Source organism: Notolabrus celidotus, chromosome 19 (assembly GCF_009762535.1).
Source record: "Notolabrus celidotus isolate fNotCel1 chromosome 19, fNotCel1.pri, whole genome shotgun sequence".
NCBI lineage: Eukaryota > Metazoa > Chordata > Actinopteri > Labriformes > Labridae > Notolabrus > Notolabrus celidotus.
In genome coordinates, this window is record NC_048290.1 from 21797669 (window position 1) to 21824180 (window position 26512).

A 26512-nucleotide genomic window follows, 5' to 3' on the forward strand; every position below is an offset into this window, starting at 1 on the left:
CGTCTTTAAACAGTTATCTTCAGAGGTTATTACATAAACAGATCTTCATGTATAAATCCACATTACTTTCATGAAAGCCACACCTTTGAAGAGGCTGCACATGACTTTAAAACAACTTATGCCTTACGATCTTAATTGTTATTGAACAAGCAAATGTCTCATTACACAGAGAACCATGGGATCTCAGTTTTACCTGACATCCTTTACCTAAAGAGATTATACACAGGGCCTGAGTGTTAATTGTGCAGCCCTTTAATGTTCATCATTATTTGGGAGTTTGACTTTGCCTTAATGTTAATTAATTCAATTAATTAAAAAAGAATCCATTGGCATATTTTTGTACATATTGACCTTATTTCCATCTCTGTTTGACCTGTTTCACACCTATTTATTTTCTGCACTGTTGCATCAAACAGCTATAGCCACTGATCTGTACTTACAGTGTGTGAGATACCCAACACTTTAATTAAGTCACTGAATCTCACCCCCTCCCCTTGTTTTTCTTTGCGGCCCCCTGTGAGTCAATCAGGCTTCCTTGCCCTTCGTTTCCCCTGTGTGGGAGGCCTGTATGCTGGCCTGAGTAGCTGGGAAAGTCCCATGATTTATGGCCCTTTGCAGGCCTGACTGCCTCTCACCTCGCTGATGATAGAGCCGGAGGTAACGAGGACTGGTTGCTCTAATCCACACTTCTGTTTGGTAAATCCAATTTTAATCATATTGGATTTAAAGGCCCATCACAGCAGATACAATTGGAAAGCACTTCTATGTGTAATTGGGTATATTTTTACAGGTTGGGTGATGATGACATGGATTAGATGTTAATGATTAAGCTCTCCAAAAATTGGAGAGGGCATTTTATCCTCAGTTTCACATGGTAGACTTTCATTCCCTTATTCATTACTTGGTTCTGTTTGATCTACGCTCGGTGGAACCTTGTAAAAGTGTTGGATGTGAACAAATTGAAGCATTGTTAACTAAGAAACAGTTGATCTCCTTTTTTGGTCTGTGCAGAAATATGTAGAGGTTTAATATTTACCTTGTGACTCTTTGCCCTGGTCTCCCCTCCCACTGCTGTATCAACAATATTCAAATGCAGTGTACAGCAGGAAACACACCGCCACAATAATCTGACGCTTAAACTGAGAGTATTATCAGGTCCATTTGGAGGCTTTCTACACTTGTTTCCATTGGAGGATCAAGCAGCTCTGATATATTAAAATCAACCAACCTTACATACATAGAAAGACACTCACAAACACGCTCGCCACAAGCAGCAGGGGCAGTAACTCAAGGCCAAAGGAGGAGGTTTATTTTTATCACGGGCAAAGGCGCCAAATCATGTTGGTATGAAGGGGGCTATATAAATGCAAATTGTATTGGAGAGCTATTAGTCCTGGAAAAGGTTTGTATGTAAATGCCCTATAGGACCACCGCGGAGCACTCGGCCAGTTCAGATTAGTAGAGTTTGTGGCAAATGTGCTGCAAAAGACAAAATAGAAAAATGGACCGGAAAATGCAATTGCCTTGTGGTAAATCATGGTGAACAAGGTGAGTAGTGGAGTAATTGAATGGCCAAGGTGTTTCTGTATGGTTTATTGTGTATGCAAGAGGGATGTACTGAGGTCTGTTTCTTATATGTAGGTGCAAGAAATTCCATTTTGTGAACATTTTGTACATGATTGATATTTTTCCAGCTCTATACAAGTGTGAATGTACAGAATGTTTAAGTCATTGATGCAGTTTATAAGCGTTTCCTGGCTTTAGGTCTGATTGACAATATTTCAGATATACACTTTGTACTAGTATTTTTGTACAAGACGAACAAATCCACTATGGCACTGGATGCCACAACACTTGGGGAAAAAGATGGTGTAATGATTGAGCATTAGGGTTTAAAAGATAACACTAACGCAACATCGCCCTCTAGCTTTAGGTAGAGAGAATCACAGGCATACAAAATCTCTGACAAGAATCCACTCAAAACACTTTATTTAGACAGTCAGTGCCAAGAACCCTTGTTTTAAGGGGACAAATCTGAAAAAAGCACCATGTGCAGAACCAGCTGTTTGAATAAAACTGTAATATATATATATATACAGTATGTACATTTCAAGACAAACACTGACAAGGATAAAAAAGTAAATGTGTGCAATAGCTGCTTTGACAGTTCCAACGTGTCATTGTTCCTACGTATAAAATATTTGATGCTGCCTGATGAAGACAATTTTAAATAAAGCCATCGTTTCATCAAAACAAATTCAAGTTCAAATATAAAGTGCAAAGAGATTCTTGAAGAAGCTTTTCTCCTTCCAAGGTTATTTTTTCCGGAAAGCTATGTTTCTGCAAACCCAGGTCATGCCGTCCTAGAAAAAAGCAGAAAATGCAGCTGTGATGTAAAAAGTTGTTTCAGAGAAATTAAAATTGTATTTTTTTAAATTACTGCTGATTTTCGGAACACTATGACCATCTCATATGTCACCTGCTAATGTGGGAAATTAGGAAACGACGTTATATATACACAGTATCCGTGGCGCTTGAGTAAACAAAGCTAAATAAAAATGAAAACTGTCATAGATCTAAAAGTATTGCTTAAACCTGTGACTCTCTACATGCTTTGCTAAATGCATTTCTTTTCATTTAACTTAGATGACTATGTCACAGCAGGCTGGCGCGTCTTCATACGTATCATGAAGGTGCAGATACAAAGCCTCTCTGGTCTTAATAATAATAACATGCTTAACTTCACACCCCTAATCTGGTTAACCTTATAAATAGTATCTGCAGTTTGAGCATCAGGGCTAACAATAATTAGGTCATCACCCTGTTACGACAAACAAGAGTCAGCTTTATATAAAAGACATTAACTGAGGGAGAGCTGAGTGAGATTAACGACATCAGGAAATATAAGAGGAGTAGTAAGTGAGCTGTTTTTTTATGAACAATTTCCTCTAATGTCAGTTTCATTAAAAAGCTTAGCATTTGCTGCTACTTTAAAGTTTCATGGAACTTAAAAACTATATATAATAAACAGACACCACATGTTCCCTGTTCTTATTTGATATTGGAGGGGCTTTTATTCTTCATGATTCAGCTGAACAAAGATCTAAGCAACAGAACTCTCTCTGTCGACACTCCTCAGGGGACCATGTCTCCTCCCTTGTTGTATATTTATGTTATCATGGACACTGTGTTTACCTGCACTCCCTCAGCTGTGATGGCTGAGCACGCCTGGACCTGCCACATACGATCCCGGATGGTGTGCAGATTGAGACTCTCTGCCAGCTCGGACGCCGGTGTTGCTGTCATCAGGTCCTGCTTGTTAGCAAAGATTAACAGCGGCACACCGGCCAGCGTTTCCTCTTCCAGCAGCTCAGCTAGTTCCTGGAGAGACGTACACGAAAGAGTGGCCGGTGACATATAACATCATAAGAAGATGCTTAGACTGTAAATGAACCGTCAGCTGTAATCACGCATGATTGCCTCATAATCACACTAAAAGTATCTTGTTACAGCACTCCTTTACAGACATTTAAAACACAACTCACCATGCTTGTCTCTTCAAATCTTTTCTTGTCTGAGCTGTCGATCACATAGATCTGAAAACAACACAGTGGATCATGACATGCATTAATAATTCATATCACGACAGACAGTGCTGTTATACCAAATATTAGAACAGCTGGTAATATCCCATGACCATATCAATGCTGCTCTATCAGTGCTGACATACAGTATAACGGCACAACCACAAGTGTAATATTGCTTTTATCTAACATTCCTTGCAGCAGCACTTACTAGTAAGCAGTGAGGATAGTTAGAGCCACTGTGAGAGTTACATTGCTTTAAACATAATTATCTGACAGTGCAGATAATCCCATTCGTGCTGATATTGGGTATAGGGTATAACAGAACAACCTCAAGTGTGATATTGCTTTTTCACATTTATTGTGGTTGTATTATGTGAAGGGAGCCATATTAAGAACACCTGAGGCAAAGTGATACACAAAGTTATGAGTCCTATTGAAGTATTCTTTATCAGTGCTCATGAGATGGCTCTTGTCAAATCAAAGTAGTCAGAAGTAGCTGTTGTGTAAAATGCTATATAATCAAGACTTCTATCTATGGGTAGTTCATTTAGGCTATTTTACATCAGTTTCAGAACCTACCAGCACATCTGTGTTCTCAAAATAATTCCTCCAGTAAGGGCGAATCTTGCGCTGACCTCCAATGTCCCAAACATTTAGTTTGAAGCCAGATGACTGAACACTTTTGATATTGAAACCCTGCAGAGAGACAACAAAGATGCTTTATCTATTGTTTGTTTAATACTTGCAAAGGGGAAATTAATGCATGATTTGTAAATCTGTTTGCATGAAAAATAAAGAGATGTATCTTTTGCTTTAACTGTGAAAAGAGTACAGATTAGAGTCTCTCTGTGTATTTGTACTTGTGTGGGAGTGATGTGGCTGATATCTTCAGCTGCAAGCTGTTTCAGCAGAGTGGTCTTGCCAGCATTGTCCAAGCCAAGCAACAGCAAGCGCACTTCCTGTTCTGGAGACTGTTTCATCCGTCGAAGAATGGACAACAGGCCCTGCAGGTGAATCAGGATGCACACATTAGAGCTTCAACAGAACGAGTATATTCTCACTGAATTGTTACAAAACCAAAGCCTTAACCAGGTTAGGTAATGCTTCAGTCATCACAGGTTAGTTTGGTGTCAGGGTTTGGTACAGGATCATGACACAGCTTGAATGGGAGCTTTAACACTAACTCCACAGCAAGAAACAGCTAGAGGGATTTAGCTGTTAGCGGCTTGCAGTGACCTACTCGTGTTAGTGGGCCAATTGGCATGTGCCTAGTTCGTGGCTTGGATCCAGAAAGTGGTAAGAAAGGAAGGCTTTGGCTCAAGCTATTTAAGCTACAGTGTATTCACTGCAGTCTGCAAGGTGCAACAAGTGTGTCTCTAATGTAAAATAAATTCAAAAAATGTTCAACAACATATTATTTTAGAGACAAATCCATATAAATATTTAAAAGCTGTCTCACATCTGGTGTATCCATTTTTTTCTTTCTTGCTTTCACTTGATTTTAAAACTCTATAAAGTGTGGTTTCTTGACCTTGTGTTCTCTGAAATTCTTTACTTCTCTTTTCTTTAAAGTAAAGCAAAAGGATGACTCAGTGAAGCAGATTATCCCAAAAGTGGAATTTGTATTTTTCCAACATTGAAACTAGCTTATGCAGCTTGCTTAACCAATATTTGAGCATTAATGGCATGCAGATAGATAATAGGTATGATCAATAACAAACCATCAGCCTCAACATTGACATATGGCTGGCATCATTTTATATTACGGCTTTCTAAAAGCACATGCAGTATACATCCCATCTAAACCGCCACAATCACCGGAAGTAACTTAGGTAACATTAGCAGGAGCCTCCAAGTTAAACACTTCTTGTAGGGCAACAACTGTGATGCAGAAGAAAATACTTAAATTTAACCCTTTAAAGTGATCGGATATGAATAGTTATAACTCACCATGTTTGCCTCAGGTGTTGTGTTTTGCCCCTGCTCAGGCTGAGTGGATTAAAATCTTTACAACGATTCAGACCAGGTGGGGGGGGAAACAGCTGTGAGGTTCCGTTGCCTTGGAAACCATGACGTCATCGTAAACAACGTAACGACTGGGCGTCCTTACTCCTGCACGAGACCACAGACTTTTATTTATTCTATACAAAAACAGAAATTCCTCAAATAATTTCATTTTGAAATACGTACTAGTGGGCTGTTCTTGTTTGTTTCCAACTGATAACTGTGACTACGTTTTCATAGCCGGTAGCATTTATAATAACTTTACTATTAGGCCTTTGATTTTATGACAACCAGTATGCTTCAAACATTTGCGAAGAGGCTGCTGGTTAACTGCAATTTAGTTTTAACGTTTTATCTATTTTATTTTATTAACTTATCTTATCATTTTAGCGTGCCTTGTTTTATTTCTATTAGAATAGAATAGAATAGAATGTACTTTATTAATCCCTGAAGGGAAATTCAGTTGTCTGGCAGATACAATTATAAAAATCCAGTGGTGGACAGTAACAAAGAAAATGTACTTGAGTACTGTACTTAGGTACATTTTTTGAGTATCTGCACTTCACTTAAGTATTATTTTTTGGGGGAACTTATTATTTGTACTCCTAGCTCATGAATTTCCTTCTCTTTTCTGAAATCTGATCCCTAAGACAGTGAAATGTGTTTGTGTAGTTCTGTTTGCCTCAGTGGTTTAGCAACTGATATTGTTCATGTAGAGGTGGTAATGATGGCTATAATTCTCCACCTGAGCACCCATGACCTTACCTGAGGTTTTTGAAATGAAGAATGATATGTATCATTTGAAATGTTCTCCCTGTTTCCCACTCTGCTCAAACATACAAACATTCACTGTCCAACCTGAGAAAGCGTTTTGAGCTACATAACATTTGTTTCATTCCAGATGAACATTTCAAACTAAGTTGTCTGTGCTTGGAGTAACTTAGTTTCTGTTTGTATGCCATGGTATAGTTTTTAGAGATTTCAAGTATTTTTTTCTAAATAAACATGATGTAACAGAATGTAATCCTATGTAGCCCATTCCTGACTGCATGTAGAAAATACAACGTTTTGAGACATTTTAAGAATTACTTTGAATACTTAAGTATTTTTAAAAGCAAGTAGGGTACTTCAGTACTCTAACTCAAGTAATAATCTGACAGAGCAACTCTCACTTGTATTGGAGTAATATTTGACATGGAGTAGCCTACTTTGACTTAATAATGAAGCTATGTCCACCACTGCCAATTTATATTTTCGACAATCTACAAGACACAAGACATTGAAAAGTGTAAGAGAAAGAAATTAGAAGAACACCAACTCCTCTATGTAATCTCAGTTTTTACAGACGCATCCATAGCGCCCTCTGCAGTCCTTCAGCGGACTCCGTTTCATATTACTAACGCTGTTTCTGAGTCAAGGAAAAACAAAAACATGTCGGAGTGCGACAGGCTGAACCACTAACTAGCAATAGCCACCTGAAGTCACCTCAACAAGTCATCGATTCGACTGACTGCTATATGATTTCCGTCGTGTCCACGGCCGACGACCCAGAAAGATGCCGCAGAAAGCACTGGGATCCATTGTAGGTCTTCTTTGTACCGGGACCTGTCTGGTGGAGGTAAGCCGCTGCTGGGGCTCCTTGGGTCGGGCGACGCTTGAAGGTGAGGCCGCGGCTCCTCCGTTGGTTGAAGGCCTTCTGCGGAGCCTTTTTGTCTCCTCCACAAAGGAAACTGGGCACGGTTCGTTACTGTGTGCGGGGATGACGTCAGTTAGTCAAAGTTTTTACTGATATTTCGACAATTCACTCGCAAGATAATGTGATTTACAACACGAACCACTAAATAGCTGTTTTTTATCACCTGAATTTAACAGTTTGAATCAAGGGTATCAAGATTAACGTTAGCCGATGCTAACTGGGACCCGGCAAATTGACTTGTTTATTCAAAGATCTTGATGTTAGCTAGTCTGCCTCATTGGGCTTTCACCCCCAGTCTACTTCCAGAATGGACTTAATATTTCTTTCCCCTTTCGTCTAAATAAGTTGGGGACAAAATTCAGCAAAATTTGTCATTTACTGTGACATAGTTCTACTTTGTAACAGAAGCAGCATCTTTTAATACTGAAGGTTTCGCTTTAACCTTTCCTACATGAAATCTCTTATGAACCCTCCTGTTGTGGTCGTTTCTCTGCAACAGCAAATAATGTCCCTGGGTCAATTTGACTTGAATTATCTAAAAGTGTCAGAAACCCCCCAAAAATCCCAATACACATTTTGTTTAATCAAAAATTTAGCACCATTTAAATCAAGATTTAGTAGAGATAAAATGAAAAAGCTTCAGGTAGCATAGCATATCTTATTTTCCTTAAACTACCAAGATGGACCAGTGCAAGTTTTATGTTTGTATCAAAGGTATTTTTCTTGCTTTTGGAAACATTGGATCAATTGCCTTTTTATGCTTTAATCTAAATGAATGTGTAAATTGTTGTCATATGATCCCATTATTTTTTGCTAGACATGTATTTTACTTATTTTTATTCTTTTATATTACTCTTGTGCTGATATGGACCTATGGGTCTGAAATAAAGTATATCTATCTAGTCCATTGGTGTTCTTTAATTCTCACAGATCATGGTTCAATGAGGATAACTCACTCGTTTTTCATTCAAATTAATGTTAAAACTTTTTTAATGTACATTGGAAAGCCATAAATATAAATACAATCGTTTTACATGACATATTTTTTAATTTTATTTTTATGAAGTGATGTTGATGAGTTAACACGACATCTCTTCTGTCACATGCTGCCCAGATTGTTATGCTGCATTTAGCTGGTTTGGAAAGCATATATTGCCTGAAATAGACTTTGAAAATTGTCAATTTGACCTGCAACATAACAGGAGGGTTAATAGTTTCTTTTGAACTGTTGGAAATACTTGTTCTTTTTTACTGCTGGCCCTGTCACACTGACACTTTAAAACAGGATCTCTACATTTTGCTCATAAGCTATGTGTAGGCGTCAGAGTAACATTACGGGAAATCAGCACAGCAGTGAGCAAACACAATAAATGACACAGAGGTGACAATTGACAAAGGCTAAACAGCTCGTGGAATAAGTCAGTTTACCAAGAGCTTGCTGTGCAACTTGTGTGATTGAGTGTTGACTCAGACATTCACTCTGTGTGCCTTCTGTGTGTATTTAAGGGAAAGGAGTTCTGTTTTGGGGTAAACAATGAGCAGTACCGCTGTGAGATGGGCTACTGCTGTGGAGAGAGAGAGTGCTGCACCTACTACTATGAGCTCTGGTGTAAGTCCCACTTTCATTTTGACAAATCTTTATGCAACTGAGTCAAATGTGTCCTTGCAATCCACTCCCATTGTCTATTCTCGCCCTATTTAGAAAACAGAAGTAAAGTTGTGATGATTGGTTTTACATCTGCTGTTCCATCCTGTGCTCCTTTCGTTTTAAACAAGTTCACAGAGGCTGCTATAGCCTGCAGTTCAAGATGGATTGTTTTAATGACATTATGAGCTTGATTACTCATGAACTTCACATCCTGCCCTTTTCTGTGTCAACAAAAACTATACTTAGTTTTAACATTTACGACATGAGTTTACATTGAGCCTGTCTCCTTTCACAGGGTTCTGGTTGGTATGGACCCTGATCATCATGTTAAGCTGCTGCTGCGCCTACAGACACAGGAGGGTTAAAATGCGTCTTCAGCAAGAGCAACGTCAACGTGAGATTAGCCTTATGGCCTATCAGGGTGCCTCCAGCTCCTTCATTTCCCCTCCACCACTCAATTTAAGTAAGTAGTCTACGTTTGGACCAGAGGGACAAAGTTAACACTGTATGATTTCAGGATTTATTCATATGTATTACATTAGAAAAAAATGTCACACATATTTTTAAGAACTTTTGCAAAGGAATAATCATTTTACAATACAAGAAAAAAGGAAAATGTGCATCTAATAATCTGGATGAAATTGATTAAGTTTAATACGAAAAGGCTGAACGTGTGGGTGGCTCTGTGCAATGGGAGTGGTTAATGTACAGAGCGTAAAGCCTCACTGCAGTGGCCTCAGGTTTGACTCCAGCCCTTGGCCCCTTTCTGCATGTTATCTCTACTCAAGCCAGTATTTCCTGTGTCATACCAGCTGTCCCTTTTACACTCAGGCATATTGCCATTAAATGATCCTCAAAACATGAATTGGTACAGGGATTTGGGGAAGCAGTACAGTATCAGAATAAAACATGATTTTGCAACACTTGTGTGGAAGTATTTCCGACACCCTGGTGTCACTTTGAGTTTTGGAGCTACATATTTTTGATGTGTTGTAACATAGTTTTACAATTTTATCCAAAGGAAAGTCAAACAATCAACAGATTTACCAAAAAGGCTTTAGAATGAATTTTCTTCTGAAATGTGAATATTTTACTGCTCAACATAGATATACAACGGCCTTTGAATATGATGAAGGTTTGAAACTTTTTTGTTTTTTTTTCCAGGGTTCTGGAACGACTGCAAGCTTCCTGACTATGAGGAAGTAGTGGGTCACCCACCGACACCGCCTCCACCTTACTCTGAAAGCTCACCTGAGGCAGCTCCAGCCCTCCCTGCACTAGTGAACCAGCCTGACACTGTAACGGTTCCCCCACAGCCAGCTGGGGAAGCACCAGGTTTGGACACTCAGGCGTCGGGCTCCTCATCAAACCAGGAAGTGTTGTCGATGCCGATCCAAGTACAGCATCCGTCTGATGAGAACGTCCAGGCTCCATTGATGGCAGAGGAGGAGGAGGATGACGAGGAGCTCATCACTCGGCGCCGCCATGTGACTGGCGACTCAGGGATCGAGGTGTGCGTTTGTCAGCTGGATGTGGATGAGGGTTCAGGGCTTGAAGAGGAAAGCGACGAGGAGCACCGCATGTGCAAGGTCAGCGGTCGGGACTGCTGCTCCGGGCAGCAGCAGCAGAACTTCAGACAGAAGGAGCACACCTCAGAGCTGCCAAGCCAGACCGCCAGCACCAGCACTGGGGACCACATGGTGTGATCCACAGCTTTACTAACCAGCCAAGCAGTCCGACTGTTTGCCCCTCACAGGATGATCATCATCACCACTGCCTGTGTTTTAATTCTATGAACTAACACACAGGCATGACGTCACGATGATGATAACTAATCGTTACTGGCATCTGATTAGGAATGATGAAAACACAATAAGTGGACAGTTTTCTTTTTTGCTTTGCTTTCTCTTTTGCAGGGAATCCGGCAAACACTTGTTGATCCTCCGTTAGGTCTGACATTTCTAAGCGAGGGAAAGAGCGTCATAAGAAGGCAGCAAATGATTGTGACTGACACCGGAAATGACTGTCTCCCTTTGTTACTACGCTCTATCTGAGCACTGCCTTCATGTTTCTATCTCGCCGCTACCCCCTGGTCAGAACATTTCCCACCATCCAGCCGTCTGACATTTTACCTCTACTGGGATGGCCAGCCAGGAGCATACCAACACGGTCAACAACATTTCTCCCCCATGATCCCCTCCAGGACTAAGAGTCAAAACAAACCTCTTAAAAACCGAACGATGACACCGGATGAATCTACGCGAGCACACGCATTTTGTTTTCCCCACAGCGGAGTGTGCTTGAGAATTAATGCTTGTGTGTGCTGTGAAATCTAGGGCACAGCTGCACAGTGATGTCAGCTGTGAGGTCATGGCAACCATCATCTGCTGTCCTCTGGTGTGAAGAGTGTGAGACTCTTTGCAGGAGGAGAAGGAGGAGGAGGGGGGCGTGCAACCGCAAATAGCAGAGAAGAGAGACAGGAAGAAGTTTGTTGTGTCGTCTCCGGGTTTTAAATGTCACACAACTGTTCTTTTGATATCATATAGTGAGTGGTGTCCATAGCTCAGAGGTCACTGATAACATGTTTGTAATTAGGGGGGGTGACCAGCTTGGAGTAATTTATTGTTTGCGTGCACATGATCCCCCCCTCACTTTGGTTTTTGACTGCATTGAATTCATAACAGCAGCCATGAGGGCTGTGTCACCACTTTTCTCATCCAAAAATATCCATGTGAGCGTGTTTTACTTATATCAGAGTTAGCATCGGCAGCATTTAGCTCACTCTACATATTATTGAATAGCTTAGATTTTCATAAACAAAAAGTGTGTCGTAACTTTGATATGTTTTTCAACTCATAACCAGCTACGCTTCAGTTAAAGCCACAGGTGTCTCTATAAACTGCAACAAAGCTCCCGAGAGGGGCTGCTAGAGTGCGTGTGTGTAAGTGAATGGATGTTAAAGTGCAGAGTCTTGTGTGTATATATCATTTTAGTGCAGTAGCATGTGGTTTGAACACTTGTGAGGTGGATTAGAAGCACTGATGTTTTGCATGAGCATGGATTATATTTGAGTTCGATGACATTTTCTAGCTTCCTGCTTTGCTCCTCGCTTCGTCATACCGCGGTGACACACCTGTACACACGCACTTGTTTTTCGGTCAAGAAGTGATCTGAGAATCAAAGTGTCACGTCCCGGTGTTGAGCCATGCTGTCCTCTAATGACAGTGGTGGTTGTTGGGTGGCCTCGTGTGAGGACCCTGCAGCTCTTGGCAGCCTGAGGGATTTGCGGTGTTATTTTCCATTGGCAGCAGAGAGGGAATGCATTAGCAGTTTGAGGTTGATGCAGGCTTTTGCAGGCTTCTGCATCACTGTTGGCACGGCTGCAGCAGGATCTATTGTGCATAACTGCATGCTTCTTTGCATGTCATGTTCCTCGCCCTATATACTGTACAGTGTGTTTTCAAAGAGTTTGAAGCGGGCGAGCTGGGTGTTATCAGGTCGGGAACACAAATGCAAAACAAAGTCGTCAAGTTTTGCAGGATAAAAGTCGACAGATGAAAGAAGAGAAGGCACTGACACATCGGTTAATGTTTCACTGAGGGAAAAATATTCACAACTTCTTATTTGTCTGCTCTGATATGGTGTGCAGGAATGGGCACAGTGCACTACTCCTACAGAGCATAATTTTAAGATAATGGTGCATTAGTGTGCTTTAATATCGGTTTAAACATCAGTCTTAAAGAAGTTTTTCAAATCCAGTAAGACAAGTTGGTCATTTCATGTTGGCTAATATATTTATTCAAGCACGTATTTGATCCGTGACTTGTGTTTCAGCACCGTCTGGACTCTGACAAGGACACATTTGCAACATTCTTGGCCTCTAGACGAGACAGCACTGGTTTCTGCACTTAAGAGTGTGTTACCTCTTTTCCTCCAACTGGCAGCAAACTCACATCTCTGTGCTGGCTGAAGTTGTGTTACCGTGATTAACTGTCTCAGCTGAACTACATACTGTTTACATGAATGTGTAGAAATACAATATGAGAGGCAGTGCAGCTAAAACATCGATATAGAGAGGGAAGAAATGAATCCACAGCTGCCTGGGGCGTAAAGTGAAAGAGGAAGTACTTTTGTTTTCATCTTTTCATTGCATTGACTTTAAAACAGCTGTAGAGAAAGGTTTGCAGCTTTGTGTCAAGTCGCTGAGCAGGTGTTTGAATATGAAGCCGGACTAACATGACAATGACCTTTTCAGAAGAGCTGTAGCACTGTGAGCATGACTGCACACCATTAGCAGAAGCCATATAAAAAGACATTGTTTGACCAGCACACCTCAAGCTGCCTTCGCTGCATCTCTGGAGAGAAAATGTCTTGATTCTGAAGCTGCACATTGAGTAAATGTGGAAAAGAGTTGTGCTGCTGCTGCCTTATCAAAGTAGACCTAGCTGTTGCTGTGTTTCGTTGCTGACATGATCACACACCTGAGCTTGTTCCTCTCACTTTTTTTTTTTGAGAAGAGGATGTGGTGTGAAAACAAGTGTGAAGTTACAGCCACAAAGTTTCAACCGTCACATTCTGTAGAGTGTTCCGTGCGTTGGATTTTTTATATCCGAGTGTGTGGTTGTGTTGAGTTTAACATACTGTGTTGTTAGTTGTGGCACTGATGGAATTGTTTCGACCAGAGTTTGTTCTCTTTTTGTTTCTGGTCGCAAAATACTTTGACCTGACTTGAAAGCATGAGTAAGACTAGTTTAAAAAAAATGTCCTGTTTGTTTTGTTTTTTTCTCCAACAAGAGATTACTTCAGAACTTTCTTGTGAAGGTGCTTTTTTTTCTTCTTCTTTGTATACATATGTAGATGAAATGATAGAGGGGGGGAGGGACTGAGGGAGGAATGGGGATTCTTTAGTGCATGAGTGAACTTGAGGTCCATAGTTTTCCCATTGCCAAACAACGACTATGCCTCGCTAGTTTTCACATGTTTACCAAGATTAAGGGCTATATCTGTCACCCGCCATCCATCCATCCATCCATCCATCCATCCATCCATCCATCCGTCCGTCCATCCATCCATTCATTCATTCATCCATCCATCCACCCATCTACCCATCCGCCCATTTTATTGAGTGATTGATCTGCTCTGTGCAGATTGTTTGACGCCACAGTTGCCGAGATCCATTATCTGAACATGCTCTGCATGTGGAGCTCATCTTTAACAATAGCTGATTGTATATGATCATGTATGTTTGTGTTCTGGGCATTAACTTTGCCTTTTTGTTCTATCATCTTCAACAGAGGTGCGTGATGCGACCCCCCAGCCCCCCCCCTTTCCCCATGAGTACTTCCCTCTGTTCTATAACCAGCTTAACCAGCTACATGCGTGTGTGATGTGACGTGAGTTTTAGCTCCGCCTCCGTTGGCTCTTTGTGACTCCATGCTAACGAACTGTAGCTGACACTGTGGCTCTTTGTTTTTTCTCTGCGCAGAAGGAATGACAGAACACTCAACCAAAGTCACTGTCATATCCGTACTGCGTGTGTTTTTGTCGTCACAGGGTGTTTGGTTTCCCCACTCTCAGGTTTATCTTAAAGAAGCAGTGATAGAGTTTAAAATGAATATTCAGCCTCATAAAAGCCAAAGCAGACTTTTCACAACTCTTGCTCCCCTTACTTGTCTTTTGTTCTCTCTTTGCATCACGCACCTCTGAGGTGTTTGTTATTCTCTCTACGAGGCTATGCAAAAACATAAACCTACTGTAATATGCTGCGACCCTTTCTCTCACTTTCATTGTCATTCGTCTGTGGACACCAGTAAAAGCAATATAACTCAGTATGTGTGGCACTGACTGTAATCTGCTTTTTTGTTTGGTCTGTGTTTTTGTTAAAGAAAATTATGAAAAAACTTGTAATGCTCTTAAAAAAAAAGACGTGGTGTGTGTAAGCTTCAGTGTCGGCTGAGGGGCTTGATTTAAAAAGACATTCTAGTTTCTGTTAATGTATCATTTCTCCCTCCTTTTTGTGCTTTTCTTGCCTGCTTCCTTAACCACTTCCACTTTGTACTCTAACTTAAAGGTAAACCACGTTATCAAGTTGTGTCAGCTGAAAGGAAAGAGTTGAACATGTTTTTGTTGGAAGACTTTGTCCGTTTGCTGTTTTTCCATCCCTCTTTTTTTGTTGCACTAACTCAGCGTTTTGGTATTCTCTGTTTAAGCAACAGCTTTCTTCTATTTCCACCTTGATGGATTCTCACTGACTGATTATGTAACTGTTGCCTTTAATCCTCAGTTGTAACAGCATCAACATTTTTATATACTATACATATGAAGGACCTCAACAGGGGACGCAGTCAGCTCACATGAGGCAAGAACACACCAGGGTGATGGAGGAACTTTTCGAGGGCCCCTCTTTTATTTGAAAGAAGTTACACTCAGAAAACTTCTAAACTGTACCTTTTATCCACCCTTGATAAAACCAAACACATTGAGGTGCAACGTTGAAGCAATGTGGAGTCGTTATTTTTTTTTTTGCCAAAATCCTAGTTTGAGAAGGAAGCAGGAATTTACAAACACAGATCCGACACTTCCTACTTTGCTTTCCTGACAACTTCAAATGAGCCAAAACGGTTAGAGTGTAAAAAGAAAAACATGAACGCACCGAATGATGGAAAAGAAATGCTTTGTTTGTAGAAATAAGTCTGCTGTGTACTGGTGGGGTCATCATTTGTATTTTATTTTTTTAATAAAACAAACATTGGCACTCAACAGTTTGTGTCCTGCCATTTCTTTGTCTCAAATGACCTCAGGTTACCTTTGCATGAGCAGGTAAGCTGCCTGAGCAAGGCTACGGAAAAAAGTTTCATGGAGTGTGTAAAGAGAATTAAACATTGGGGGCGCTGGTGGCCTCGAGGACTAAGCACCCCACATACAGAGGCCATAGCCTTTGTCGCAGAGGTTGCCAGCTCGATCCCGGCTGTGACCATTCACTGCAGGTCTTTCCCCGCTCTCTACTCCCCATGTCTCCTATCTCTCTTCAGCTGTCCTGTCATAAAGGCAAAAATGCCCCAAAAACATAACTAAAAGAAAAAAGAGAAATAAACAGAAGTGGTACATTCTATCAGATATACAGTATAACAGCACTGAGACATTTAACTATATGATCCACTGAGCTGAAAGTGTGCTCAATAACATAAAATTAACATTAAAAAGAGTAAAAAGCATTTGCCTAGATGTGAAAAAACACCATTCCTCCTAAGTACATGTAATATATTCTCAATGGAGCCCTCGGATACATGAACACAATACAAAGTAGCTGCTCTGCATTAGCTAATAGACATGAACAGTTTGGGTTGCCTCACATGGATCTAAGTCCCAACAAGTTGGAGCTAGTTATGTCATGAGAGCAAAATGAAAGAAAGTAAGCAAACATAACCTGTTGTACTTTTACTGTTTGCTTAAAAAAACAACAGCAGTGTACCTCTTTAAGAACTTTTGCATAAAAGCAATATCACACCTGAGGTTGTGTTGTTATTCAGAATACCAGCACGGCTGTTAATGTTTTCCTATGTCTACATCACAGCCGTGCATAGCACTACCTCTTGTGTAATATTGCTTAAATAAACCTTGGTTACTCCATCCAGACGTGAGGTATTGATCTGGCGGATTTCTGAGTCATTTCAGGAAGTCAGCCTAAATGGTCTGTGTGTTGTGTCATCCAGAAATTCAGACACAACCTTCAATTAAAATCATCTTTTGTAAGGTTTCTTTAGAGCAGGGGTTCCCAAAATTTTCAGCCCGCAACCCCTAAAATATAGATGCCAAAGACTCGCGACCCCCACTGTCCCTCAAAGTGATTTAATGTGGCTTCATTTAGCTGGTCTGCAGAAATTAATTTACCTATATGAGCATGTGTCTGTGTTTCCTGTGCCGTCATGAATTACTCTACTGCTACTGATGCTTTTGTTAATTAACTGTTCACTAACTCTAAACTCAGGAGTCATCTGACATAAAGAAAAGCAGAAAACTTATTACATTTTCTATTTTCAAGGTTTTATTTCAAGTTTAGCTACTGTATAGGGGGCGGCAGTAGCTCAGTCCATAGGGACTTGGCTTGGGAACCGAAGGGTCGCCGGCTCGAGTCCCAGCATGGACGAATCTTGGCAAGTGGACTGGTGGCTGGAGAGGTGCTGGTTCAATTGTCTGGGTACTGCCGAGGTGCCCTTGAGCAAGGCACCAAATCCCCAACTGCTCTGGGTGCGCTGGTTGACGGCAGTATCCTCACTCTGACATCTCTCCCTAAGCATGTTCACTGCATGTGTGTGCATTTGTATGCATATACCAAAAAAACTGTATGTGTATCATGTCCGAAAAAATGAGCGAAAAGATTGAATTTCCCCCTGGGGATCAACAAAGTACATTTCTTTCTTTCTTTCTGTCTTATATTTGTCGATATTTTTTATTGTAATGGGTAAAATGTACTATTTTTAGATAACTTGAAAAAAAAAATTCTGGAAGACATCTCACAACCCCCCATTTGTGTCTCGACCCCCACTCTGAGAACCCCTGCTTTAGAGCACTGTTCATCTGAATATGCCAATTTCTTCAACTCCCCTTGGCCCATGATAAAACATTAGGATTTCCCTTTTAACATGTTAAATGCTGAACTATATTCTGCCAAGTGTTCAAAACAAGAGACCATTAACAACTGATGTAGGTCTTAAACTTTTCTTTAATGATTCATGAAATACATTCAGGACAAAGATAGTCACAGAATGTAGTCTGTGGGGCACACAATGGATACATGAGGCACACAGTTTTCATACCGAACAAACAGAAGGTGACAAATATTCACACTATAGTATATAAATAATGTAGGATGGTTGTCAAAGTGGCTGTAAGAACCAAGAACGTCCTCACACAGCATGATTGAAGAAAAACTCAAAACAGACGGAGGCCTGATTTCCTGAACATAAATTAGAGAGTGGAGTCAACACATGATTTATGAAGGTTGGTGCTTTTAAATATAACACAAAAGAAAAACACAAACATAAGGACATTTTACATTTCAATGTGCAAAGACACAACAAAAGTGTAAACAAAAGGGATCAGGTTATAGTTATATTATTATTAGAGTTATATTATTATATTGAGTAGTCTTTAAAATTCTCTGCGCCCTCTTCATTCAGTGCAAGGCAGACTTTGAACGTATATATTTAAATATATAATTGGAGGAATTTGCTTTCAACTGACTTATTAATCTTCTGTTTGTTTCATAAAATCTGTGGAAAACAAATATGAATATAAATATTCAGTAAGATTGTTGAAAAAACTACGATTTATTAGAGTTATAGATTTTTTTCCCTGAAAACACACAAATCCTCACAACATGCATCAACGAGACAAAAACAGCTTTTCAAACGCCTTACACAGGCGTTAAAACTCATCTAAGATCCATAAAAATACTCTCAGAAACATCATGCATACTACACTTACAGGATGAGAATATATCATACAGTACTTTGAGTCAAAATGACAGTGTTAAAGCACTGGATTGTTTTTTCTTTCTAATGCACAGAGAATAAAAGCTACAGTGGAGACACAGCTCTGCTCCTCTTCAGTCATTATTGTAGAGCTATTTGGTTGGAGTCAGTTGGATCACTAGTATGAACACGATGGATACTCTCATTGTATGAACAAATCTCTCAAAGCAATCAAATTTAATAACACTAACAAAAAAATCACCATAGAGACCTCTGTTGTAGAGACCTGTTGTGTAACAGAGGTGGAGATGGTAAGGCCAAGTTGGTGCATGTCAGGCAGTGGCTGAGGTGTAAAATGAAGTCCTTCTACTGCTTCATGACTACCAACGGCAGAGTTTGAAGATGGCTTTAGTTGTAGCAGGTGACTTCATCTCTGGTCATTACAGTGTTCTCCTCACTGAGCTGTACTGGCCCACAGCAGGGGGGGCTTACGTGTCTCAGTGCGGCTGGGTTCACAGACCTCAGTCTTTTTTTACTATCACCCTCTCCGGCTTTCAGTAGAAGCGCTTGCGTCGGCTCTCACTCCAGTGGCTGTACACCACCAGGCCGATTACAATGAGGAAGATACAACCCAGCATGGAGAAGAGGACAGTGAAAAATATGGCCAGTCCACTCATCCCTTCATCAATCTGACCCACTGGAAGAGAGGATGGCGGTAAGAGGATAATAAAAATAAAAATAGATAAAGAGAATTATAGTGACGCATTTATGTTATTTCACAATAATGTGTGCATGCGTTTGTGTGTCTTACGTTTAAGTAGCTCAAAGTTGTCAACACTGGGTATGGTTATCTCCTCCGCCTCCTCCTCTTCTTCCTGTTTACTCCGCAGGACCGTCAGCTGGTAGAGTTTCAGGGAGATGATGTCGTGGTTGTCTATAAATTGAGAATCATAACAGTGTGATTAAACATAATATGCAACAACACATGACATATCAGGGGTGAATATATGTGATAAAAGAGCCACCCACTTTTACTACAGAGACATTGCTGTGAAATCTAAATATGTCATCATTTGCTTTAAATGACACATCCTTTAAATTAAGGGTCTGTAGTTTGTTTTTTCCTGAAATATAAAGTGCTTTAATTTTAGGAATGACCTGTTGGTTTAAAGGAGAAGTGCTTAGTGCCATCTAGTGGTGAGGATGCAGACTGCAATCAACTGACAACAGCATCCATTACGCTTGTTCCAATCATGGAGGAGATTCCACAATTAATGCAAAACTGCTGTAAAAACACGGTATTGGCTGATGCCATGAGATGACATCTCTCAGTAGGTATCAAACGGCTTGTTTTAAGGAAACCAAAGCACAAAGATTCTTGTTTCCAGGTGGTTAAAAAAATGTTCACTCTGAAGATTAAGATCCAGATCTGCAGATAGAGCTTCTAAATCTTATGCTAGTAACATAAACCATAGAAACAGAGGTATTCTGGATTATTATTAAGGTTACAAATGTAGGAATAGTGAGAGGTCCTTCGTCTGACTGTATATAAAATACAATGAAAACAGTTAAAAATGATGTCAAAGCACAATCACCTCCCAGCTTCACTACATGGATTAGAGACACCATGCATTTTCTTAAACTTGAAAAAATAAAATACGCCTTGAAAGGCTCTTTGCACAATTTTAATAAGACTTGGACCAACTTTTTAGAATATTATGACTGCTTACAAGTCCCTCTGAATAGAGATGAACAATAGCAGAGTAGAAGGATGGATGACACTACCCCCCCTTCATTTTTCTTCTTCTTATTTTTTGTCTACTTATTATTGTTATTTATTTTTTACTAATGTTTTGTCTTGCTTCCCCTTTTGCTTACTGCTTCAAGTATATGTTTAATGTTGAAAAAAAATATTATCTCATCACAACATACAACGTTTGGCATTTTTGCAATCTTAGATTGACCACACTTGAGATAATCACACATAAGATCTGGGCCATGGATGAAGATGTTAAAAGAGAAAAATTATGTCAGTAGTATGTAAAAAGAGGGTTTTGGGCAGGGTAAAAAGCTGTGTTGAGTGTTTACCATTAACACATGCACTGTGTAATTTTATAAATATCATAGTGGAATATCAACTCACACTGTACTCAATTAATGTTTACAACACACGACCGAACTCAGGTCAGAACAATGACAGTTGTCAATAAAGATTCCTTGAAATCTCCCAGAGACAGAAGTTGAAGTCTGAGAAAACAAATTTTGAAAACAATCATAAAGTAGAATGATCCTCTTCCTGATGTGGCAACAGAAACTGAAGATGTAGAAGCTTAGAAAAAAGTATAATTTGTGGTAGCGCTGCTGTATCAGATTGCATTAGACTGCACAGGTGGTCACAATGTTATAACTGATCAGTGTACGCTTATGGATATTTCAGTTCTACATAAAGCAGCGTTTTGTTGTGGTACTTTCTGATGCGGTCTATCATTTTGCACAGATGAAATCAGGAAAAAAAAAAAACTAAAGCAGAGGAACAGGATCCCCGCCCTGCTTTCACTGTGTGAGAATATGCTGTTGGCCAAACTTTCAAACATGCCAGATATTTGTCTGCCTGGTCTGGAGCTGCAGATCAGGCCATAATCAGGCCTCGATCAGGCCTCGATCAAGGCTTAGATCGGGCCGTGATCGGCTGTAATCGGGCTATGATCGGGTCGAGATTGGGCTTAGATCCGACTGTGATCGGGCCGAGTCCAGGCCATGATCGGGGCAAGATAAGGCTGCGATTGACCCTCGTGCCCCCCTGTATATTACAGGAAAAACAATGCAGTAAATAAAAACGGTCAGAAATATCTGTTTACCTGAGAGGTCTCCTGTCAGGGCTGTAGCTCCAAAATAGTAGCCCATAGGAAGCTGCACTCCGGGTATGTCCAGGCAGTCCCTCCATTCATGTTGTCCTTCAATGTCGATCATCACCTAAAACACAGATGCAGAAACAGAGTGCCTGTGACTTTAACGGTCAAAATATGAATGGCTGTTTTTGACTTTAAACAAGAGAGATGTAAGTTCACAAGAATAGGCCTGGCGTTATTAGGACAACGCACATTAATAACAGCTACATGCATCAATCTAAATGTGCCAGAATCAGCATGAAGCTAAGTTAAATTTCCTGGTTTTTTTCTAACTGTAATTTTAAAACTTTATGAATTTACCCATCTGTAACACACTCTGTAAATAAATTATTCTAAGATTGTATCTTTTTCCGTTTGTCCTGTTTTACTCTTTGTTTACATCTGCACTAAGTTCCTTTTTTGATTTTTTTTTGCATCCCCCAAAAGCTCAGCCAGTCTGCACCTTACACAAACAAAGATTAAATAAACATTAGCAAGTCAAACTCTGTCTTTTCAGTGAATGCAAATACCGTTGATCAACGTGTGCTCAAAGCATTATTAATGTGAACGATAGGAGACAGGGATCAGAGCGTGTGGGTCTCTCACCGTGAGCCTGCGGCGGATGTATCGGATGAAGAGGAAGGTGTCATGTTTGAGGTTGCGCACCATGGCGTTGCAGCCTCCCAGCTCTGTGGGCCGCCCGTCTCGCTCATGGTCGTAACTCATGGTGCCATTGCCGACCATTGCCAGGACGAAGGGGAAGATCCTCTAGTGGAGGGAAAAATTAAGGAGTCTTTATGATTTAAGTATGACCCTCAAAATAAAGTTGAGAGTTTATTCAAGATTAGAAAATGTTCTGATTGTTGTAAAAACACATTCAAATGTGAATTCTTCACTGTGGGAATGACTGTGAGGTCAGGTCACTATTTCAATCACTGGAAAAACTCGAGATTTAAATGGAGGGTTGACACTATGTAGCAGAAAATGCATTAATGTTCAAGACATTCATGACATAAATACTATAACTTCAAGTTAGTTTTAGTTCATCTTTTAGTTTCATTTCATTGAAGAATTGATGTTACTCTTATCAAGACCTGACAGCAATCATGCAGGGACAACACAAACTAAACATGTTACAGTTTATGTTTTTTAAAAGGTATGTTTGCAGACAGAAAAGCATAATAAGTGACCAATAGAAACTGTGTTTAGGTCAAGGTTGGGGTTGATCGTTTCAAAAGCCATTTACCTGTGTGCGAGGAGTATATCTTTTCTTCTGCGCCTGTCTCCAAACGGTTGCACAAAAGAACACAAAACAGCCCTTTACATAAATTTGCCAGAGCTGCCGCCAATACACTTCATTTCATCTCCACTTTATCTCCAACAACATGTTAAGCAACTCTACTCCAGCATACCTCTAGCTGTTTCTCCTCATTGGGATATGTGTCCACAAACACACCCAAGCCTGTGAAGTTGTCCATATTTCCAAATACAGGACCTGCAAAACAGTGAAGAAAAAAAGCAGTCAAGTGATGAGACTAATATAATAAGGACACAGTTAAGATGAATAAAATAGTTTACCTTTCTTCATGCGTTCCTTGGTGTACCAAATGGCCAGCCCATCACCGTTCAGGTTCTTTTTTCCTTGACCATGAATCTTAAAGTGCACTTGCATCTCCCAGTCCTTCAGATGGCACGGCTGGGAAAACACACAAGTAATAAATACATGGAGGAAACTTCAATGCAACTGCAGTTTTCTGGTCCACATGTTTTTCCTCCTCAATAGCCAGAAAACAGCTGCCAAATAAAACATAATGCTCAGGACTTCTGTTGAGTGATGTGGAAAAAGATTGGCTTATTAGGGATATGAAGTTCAAACAACATCTTCCGCAGTGATCATGAAGGTAAATCAACACCTTTCTAAAACTGTTATTACAAATAAATAAACACTTAGTCTTCATGGGAGCAGGATTATTTCAGGATCGATTCACTAGCTTAGGCTTGATTCATGTAACAAACAGGGGACTGAGTGCGCAAGTCTCCTACATTCAACTGATGCTCGATGACCCTGCCTGTCATGTTCTCTTGGATGCAAGAAATCTGCTAGAGCAGGGGTTTCCAAAGTGGGGGTCGGGACCCCCTGGGTGGTCGCGAGACACAAACTGGAGGTCGTGAGATGTCTTCCAGAATGTTTTTTTTTCTGTTTATCTAAAAACAGTAAATTTTACCCGTTATAGTAAAAAATATGGACACAAATTGTAGCTAAACTTTAAATAAAACCTTGAAAATAGAAAATGTAATGATTTTTCTGCCTTTCTTTTTGCCAGATGACTCCTAAGTTTAGAGTTAGTGAACCGTTAATTAACAAAAGCATCAGTAGCAGTAGGTTAATTCATAACAGCACAGGAAACACAGCCACATAGCCACAGCTCATATAGGTAGGTTATTTTTCTGCAGACCAGCTAAATGAAGACACATTAAATCACTTTGAGGAACAGTGGAGGTCGTGAGTCTTTGGCATCTATATTTTGGGGGTCATGGGCTGAAAAGTTTGGGAACCCCTGTGCTGGAGAATCAGGATTGTAAGATCTACAACTCTAGATCATCCAGGATCATCCCAAACCAGCGATGCTATAGTCAATCAGCACCATTCAGATTCAGGTATTTACTATTTCACTGTTATAATAAGCATAAAAGTCAAACTTCTTTCCTCACCATGCGGCTCCACACTGCCCCCTGTCTGCTCTGCTTGTCAGGTGTGAGGCGCACCTGGTCGGTGGTTACCATGGCGTCCCCCATCAGCTCCCAATGGGAGGAGCCCAAGGATCCCACACCTGGGTACACAAATAGATCCATTATTATTGTGAGAAATGCTGACAGAGCACAAGCGAGCCCATTGACATAGACAACAAAACAGCCCTGCTTTGTGACTAAATAAAGAACACATGCAGGCTCAGGGGCAAGCCCTGTGTGATACATACAGTCTGGTTTGGTGAGCCTATAAATAAAGCTGATTACAGGCTTGTAAAACTGAATGTTACAGCAGCAGCATTCTGTCAGAAGACTGGAAGCAGGATAAGAAATATTTCAGGCTCAATCCTGCATGTAGTTTTGTCTCATACTAGTTATTCTAGAAACATCTGTCCCTCGCCCCGGTGAGTCAATGCATAACGGTGGGGAGTATTACCTTGGTACGGCTTGGATAGGGAATATTCCCGTTTCAAAAACTCTTCCATTTCATGTTCTTCCTCCGCAAAACACTGACTTGCAATAACGATCAGAAAAGCGAAGGTTGTGTATGATTTAAAAGGCATTATTTTCCGTCTGAACGGTGTTCTGGGCTCCCTGAAATGACAGTTCCTGCTGACGGCAGCCATTGTAGGACAAAATTCATCCAGCTAAAGTGTGTGCTTTATTCCCATTGGTTCACTCCTTTGCCTGGCTCGTCACAATTGGTCAATTTGATTGTCAATCAGAAAGCACTCTGTCTATTGGATGGTCTGGACGCTGTTCTAAATAATGAGAAAATGAGTCAAATTCGAGGACTGCAGCTGTGGCAGAGGTTAATGAGCTTTACCAAACACTTCTATAATCCCATTTCCAACAAAATAGAAGTGTTTAAGCTCTTCACACATTCAGCTCTGACACTTGTTTCGACCGGACGTAAATTTAATGATAAAAAAACAAACATTTTTTTTCTCTTTTATTGATTTATTAACATGTTACCTTTCATGCTCCACGTCCTAGTTTAGGATAGTGATCCCATGAATGGTTGCTAAAGGCACCGTGCTTCCTTGGACGCTCCTTGTGTGGACTGTACTGTGAGATAGGGGAGGGGGATATAATGGTTCCTTTAATTGTATTCAATAATCAATTATTGTCAAATAATATGTTAGTAACTGAATAACTGATTTTCAATAGTTATAGGTTTGATGGGTCATAATGCAGTATTGTTTGTTTGGTGAACACACTGGTGGATTAATTGCACTGGCTGAGGTTCATGCACTCTAACAGAAGATTTTGAAGAGAAAAATAAATCTCTGGTTGCCCTGTATATCGTGTGTTTGTATGATGCTTGGAATGTTTTTTTGAAATGATGAACCAATGCAATATTGCAATCACATAGGTTTAATAGTGATGGGTTGTCTCTGTGAAGCTGAGGGTTAGACTATTTGTAGGGAGGGACTTGCTTATAGTGGAAAGAAAATTCCAAGCCACATTCTGCACATATTACAACAGCAGTGCTCGGTCGTAAAAGAGTACTAGTGCTAAACTGACCTTACCTGTTATGTGCTGAAAATTTTAGACTGTTAAGCAGCTGATATCCTAAATCAAGCAAGAATAAGAGAACATTCCTCTTTCAAAATGACAGTAAGTGGTCTCCTTAGTTCCAAAACACTACATAACAGAGTGACAAACATGACCATGTCCCTGCAGGCAGCACGCTAAGATGGACATATAGTTTTCCAATTTTAATAATCTTTCTCAGTTTTATCATATAAGTGGACTCTTGTTTGGCTCTATGTTTGGGGAGATGAGTCCGCTGGAGTCAATACAACAGATACAATACAACAGACTCTGGTAATACTGACTGTCAGGCTGGGAAAAAGCTAGCATTGGCACATCCAAAAGGTGAATTAATTTGCTTTTATTGTTAGCAACCTAGTCATAAGGCTTCAGTGTGTCCTGTATGCAAATCCAGAGCTGTCGAAATGTGTTCAGGAACCAGACCAGCATGGCGTAAAATTAATATCAATACTAAAAATAAAATAAACAGAACAAATATAAATATTAAGAAATATATATATTAATAACAATAATAATAATAGAAATTATAATGATAGTAATACTTTTAATTGTGAAGTACTTTTCAAAACATTTAACAAAGTGCTTCACAAAAACATCAAACAATGTAACAGTTTCACACCATTCCTACCAACAACAGCTTTAACTTGTTAATTCAGAAATTCCGAGATAATTAATCAGAATCAGAATCAGAAATACTTAATTTATCCCAGGGGAAATTCAGATGTTACAGAATGCTCTTATACACAGTATGAAAAAGTCAAAATATTAATAGAAAGAAGGAATACAATAAGATATAAATATGAATGAAATAATATAATTTGGATTCATAACAAGTATATACAGAAATGCAGAATAGTCACAGTTCGCCATGTACAAAATCACTGGGAATGAAGGTATTATATACAGGATGT

The 26512-nt window shown here is 40.0% G+C and overlaps 3 protein-coding genes across 3 annotated transcripts; 1 reads left to right on the forward strand and 2 right to left on the reverse strand.

Annotated features, from left to right (window-relative positions):
- Positions 1-1961: 1961 nt before the first annotated feature.
- LOC117830882 (ADP-ribosylation factor-like protein 3) lies at positions 1962-7313 on the reverse strand. Its single transcript, XM_034709207.1, has 7 exons — positions 7077-7313; positions 5538-5699; positions 4448-4591; positions 4167-4283; positions 3546-3596; positions 3196-3381; positions 1962-2363 (listed from the first exon to the last, which is right to left on the reverse strand). The coding sequence occupies exons 2-7, from the start codon at positions 5538-5540 to the stop codon at positions 2316-2318; spliced, it is 549 nt and encodes a 182-aa protein (XP_034565098.1). The 5' UTR covers positions 5541-5699; positions 7077-7313; the 3' UTR covers positions 1962-2315.
- wbp1 (WW domain binding protein 1) lies at positions 6863-15696 on the forward strand. The gene is made up of 4 exons (XM_034709206.1): positions 6863-7209; positions 8794-8896; positions 9231-9398; positions 10100-15696. Exons 1-4 carry the CDS (start codon positions 7147-7149, stop codon positions 10639-10641), a joined length of 876 nt encoding a protein of 291 aa, XP_034565097.1. The 5' UTR covers positions 6863-7146; the 3' UTR covers positions 10642-15696.
- A 1943-nt stretch (positions 15697-17639) lies between these two features.
- On the reverse strand, positions 17640-24679 carry lman2la (lectin, mannose-binding 2-like a). Its single transcript, XM_034710443.1, has 9 exons — positions 24481-24679; positions 24009-24127; positions 22875-22992; positions 22709-22791; positions 22543-22575; positions 21903-22064; positions 21267-21381; positions 19220-19342; positions 17640-19105 (listed from the first exon to the last, which is right to left on the reverse strand). Exons 1-9 carry the CDS (start codon positions 24668-24670, stop codon positions 18963-18965), a joined length of 1086 nt encoding a protein of 361 aa, XP_034566334.1. The 5' UTR covers positions 24671-24679; the 3' UTR covers positions 17640-18962.
- Between the last annotated feature and the right edge of the window lie 1833 nt (positions 24680-26512).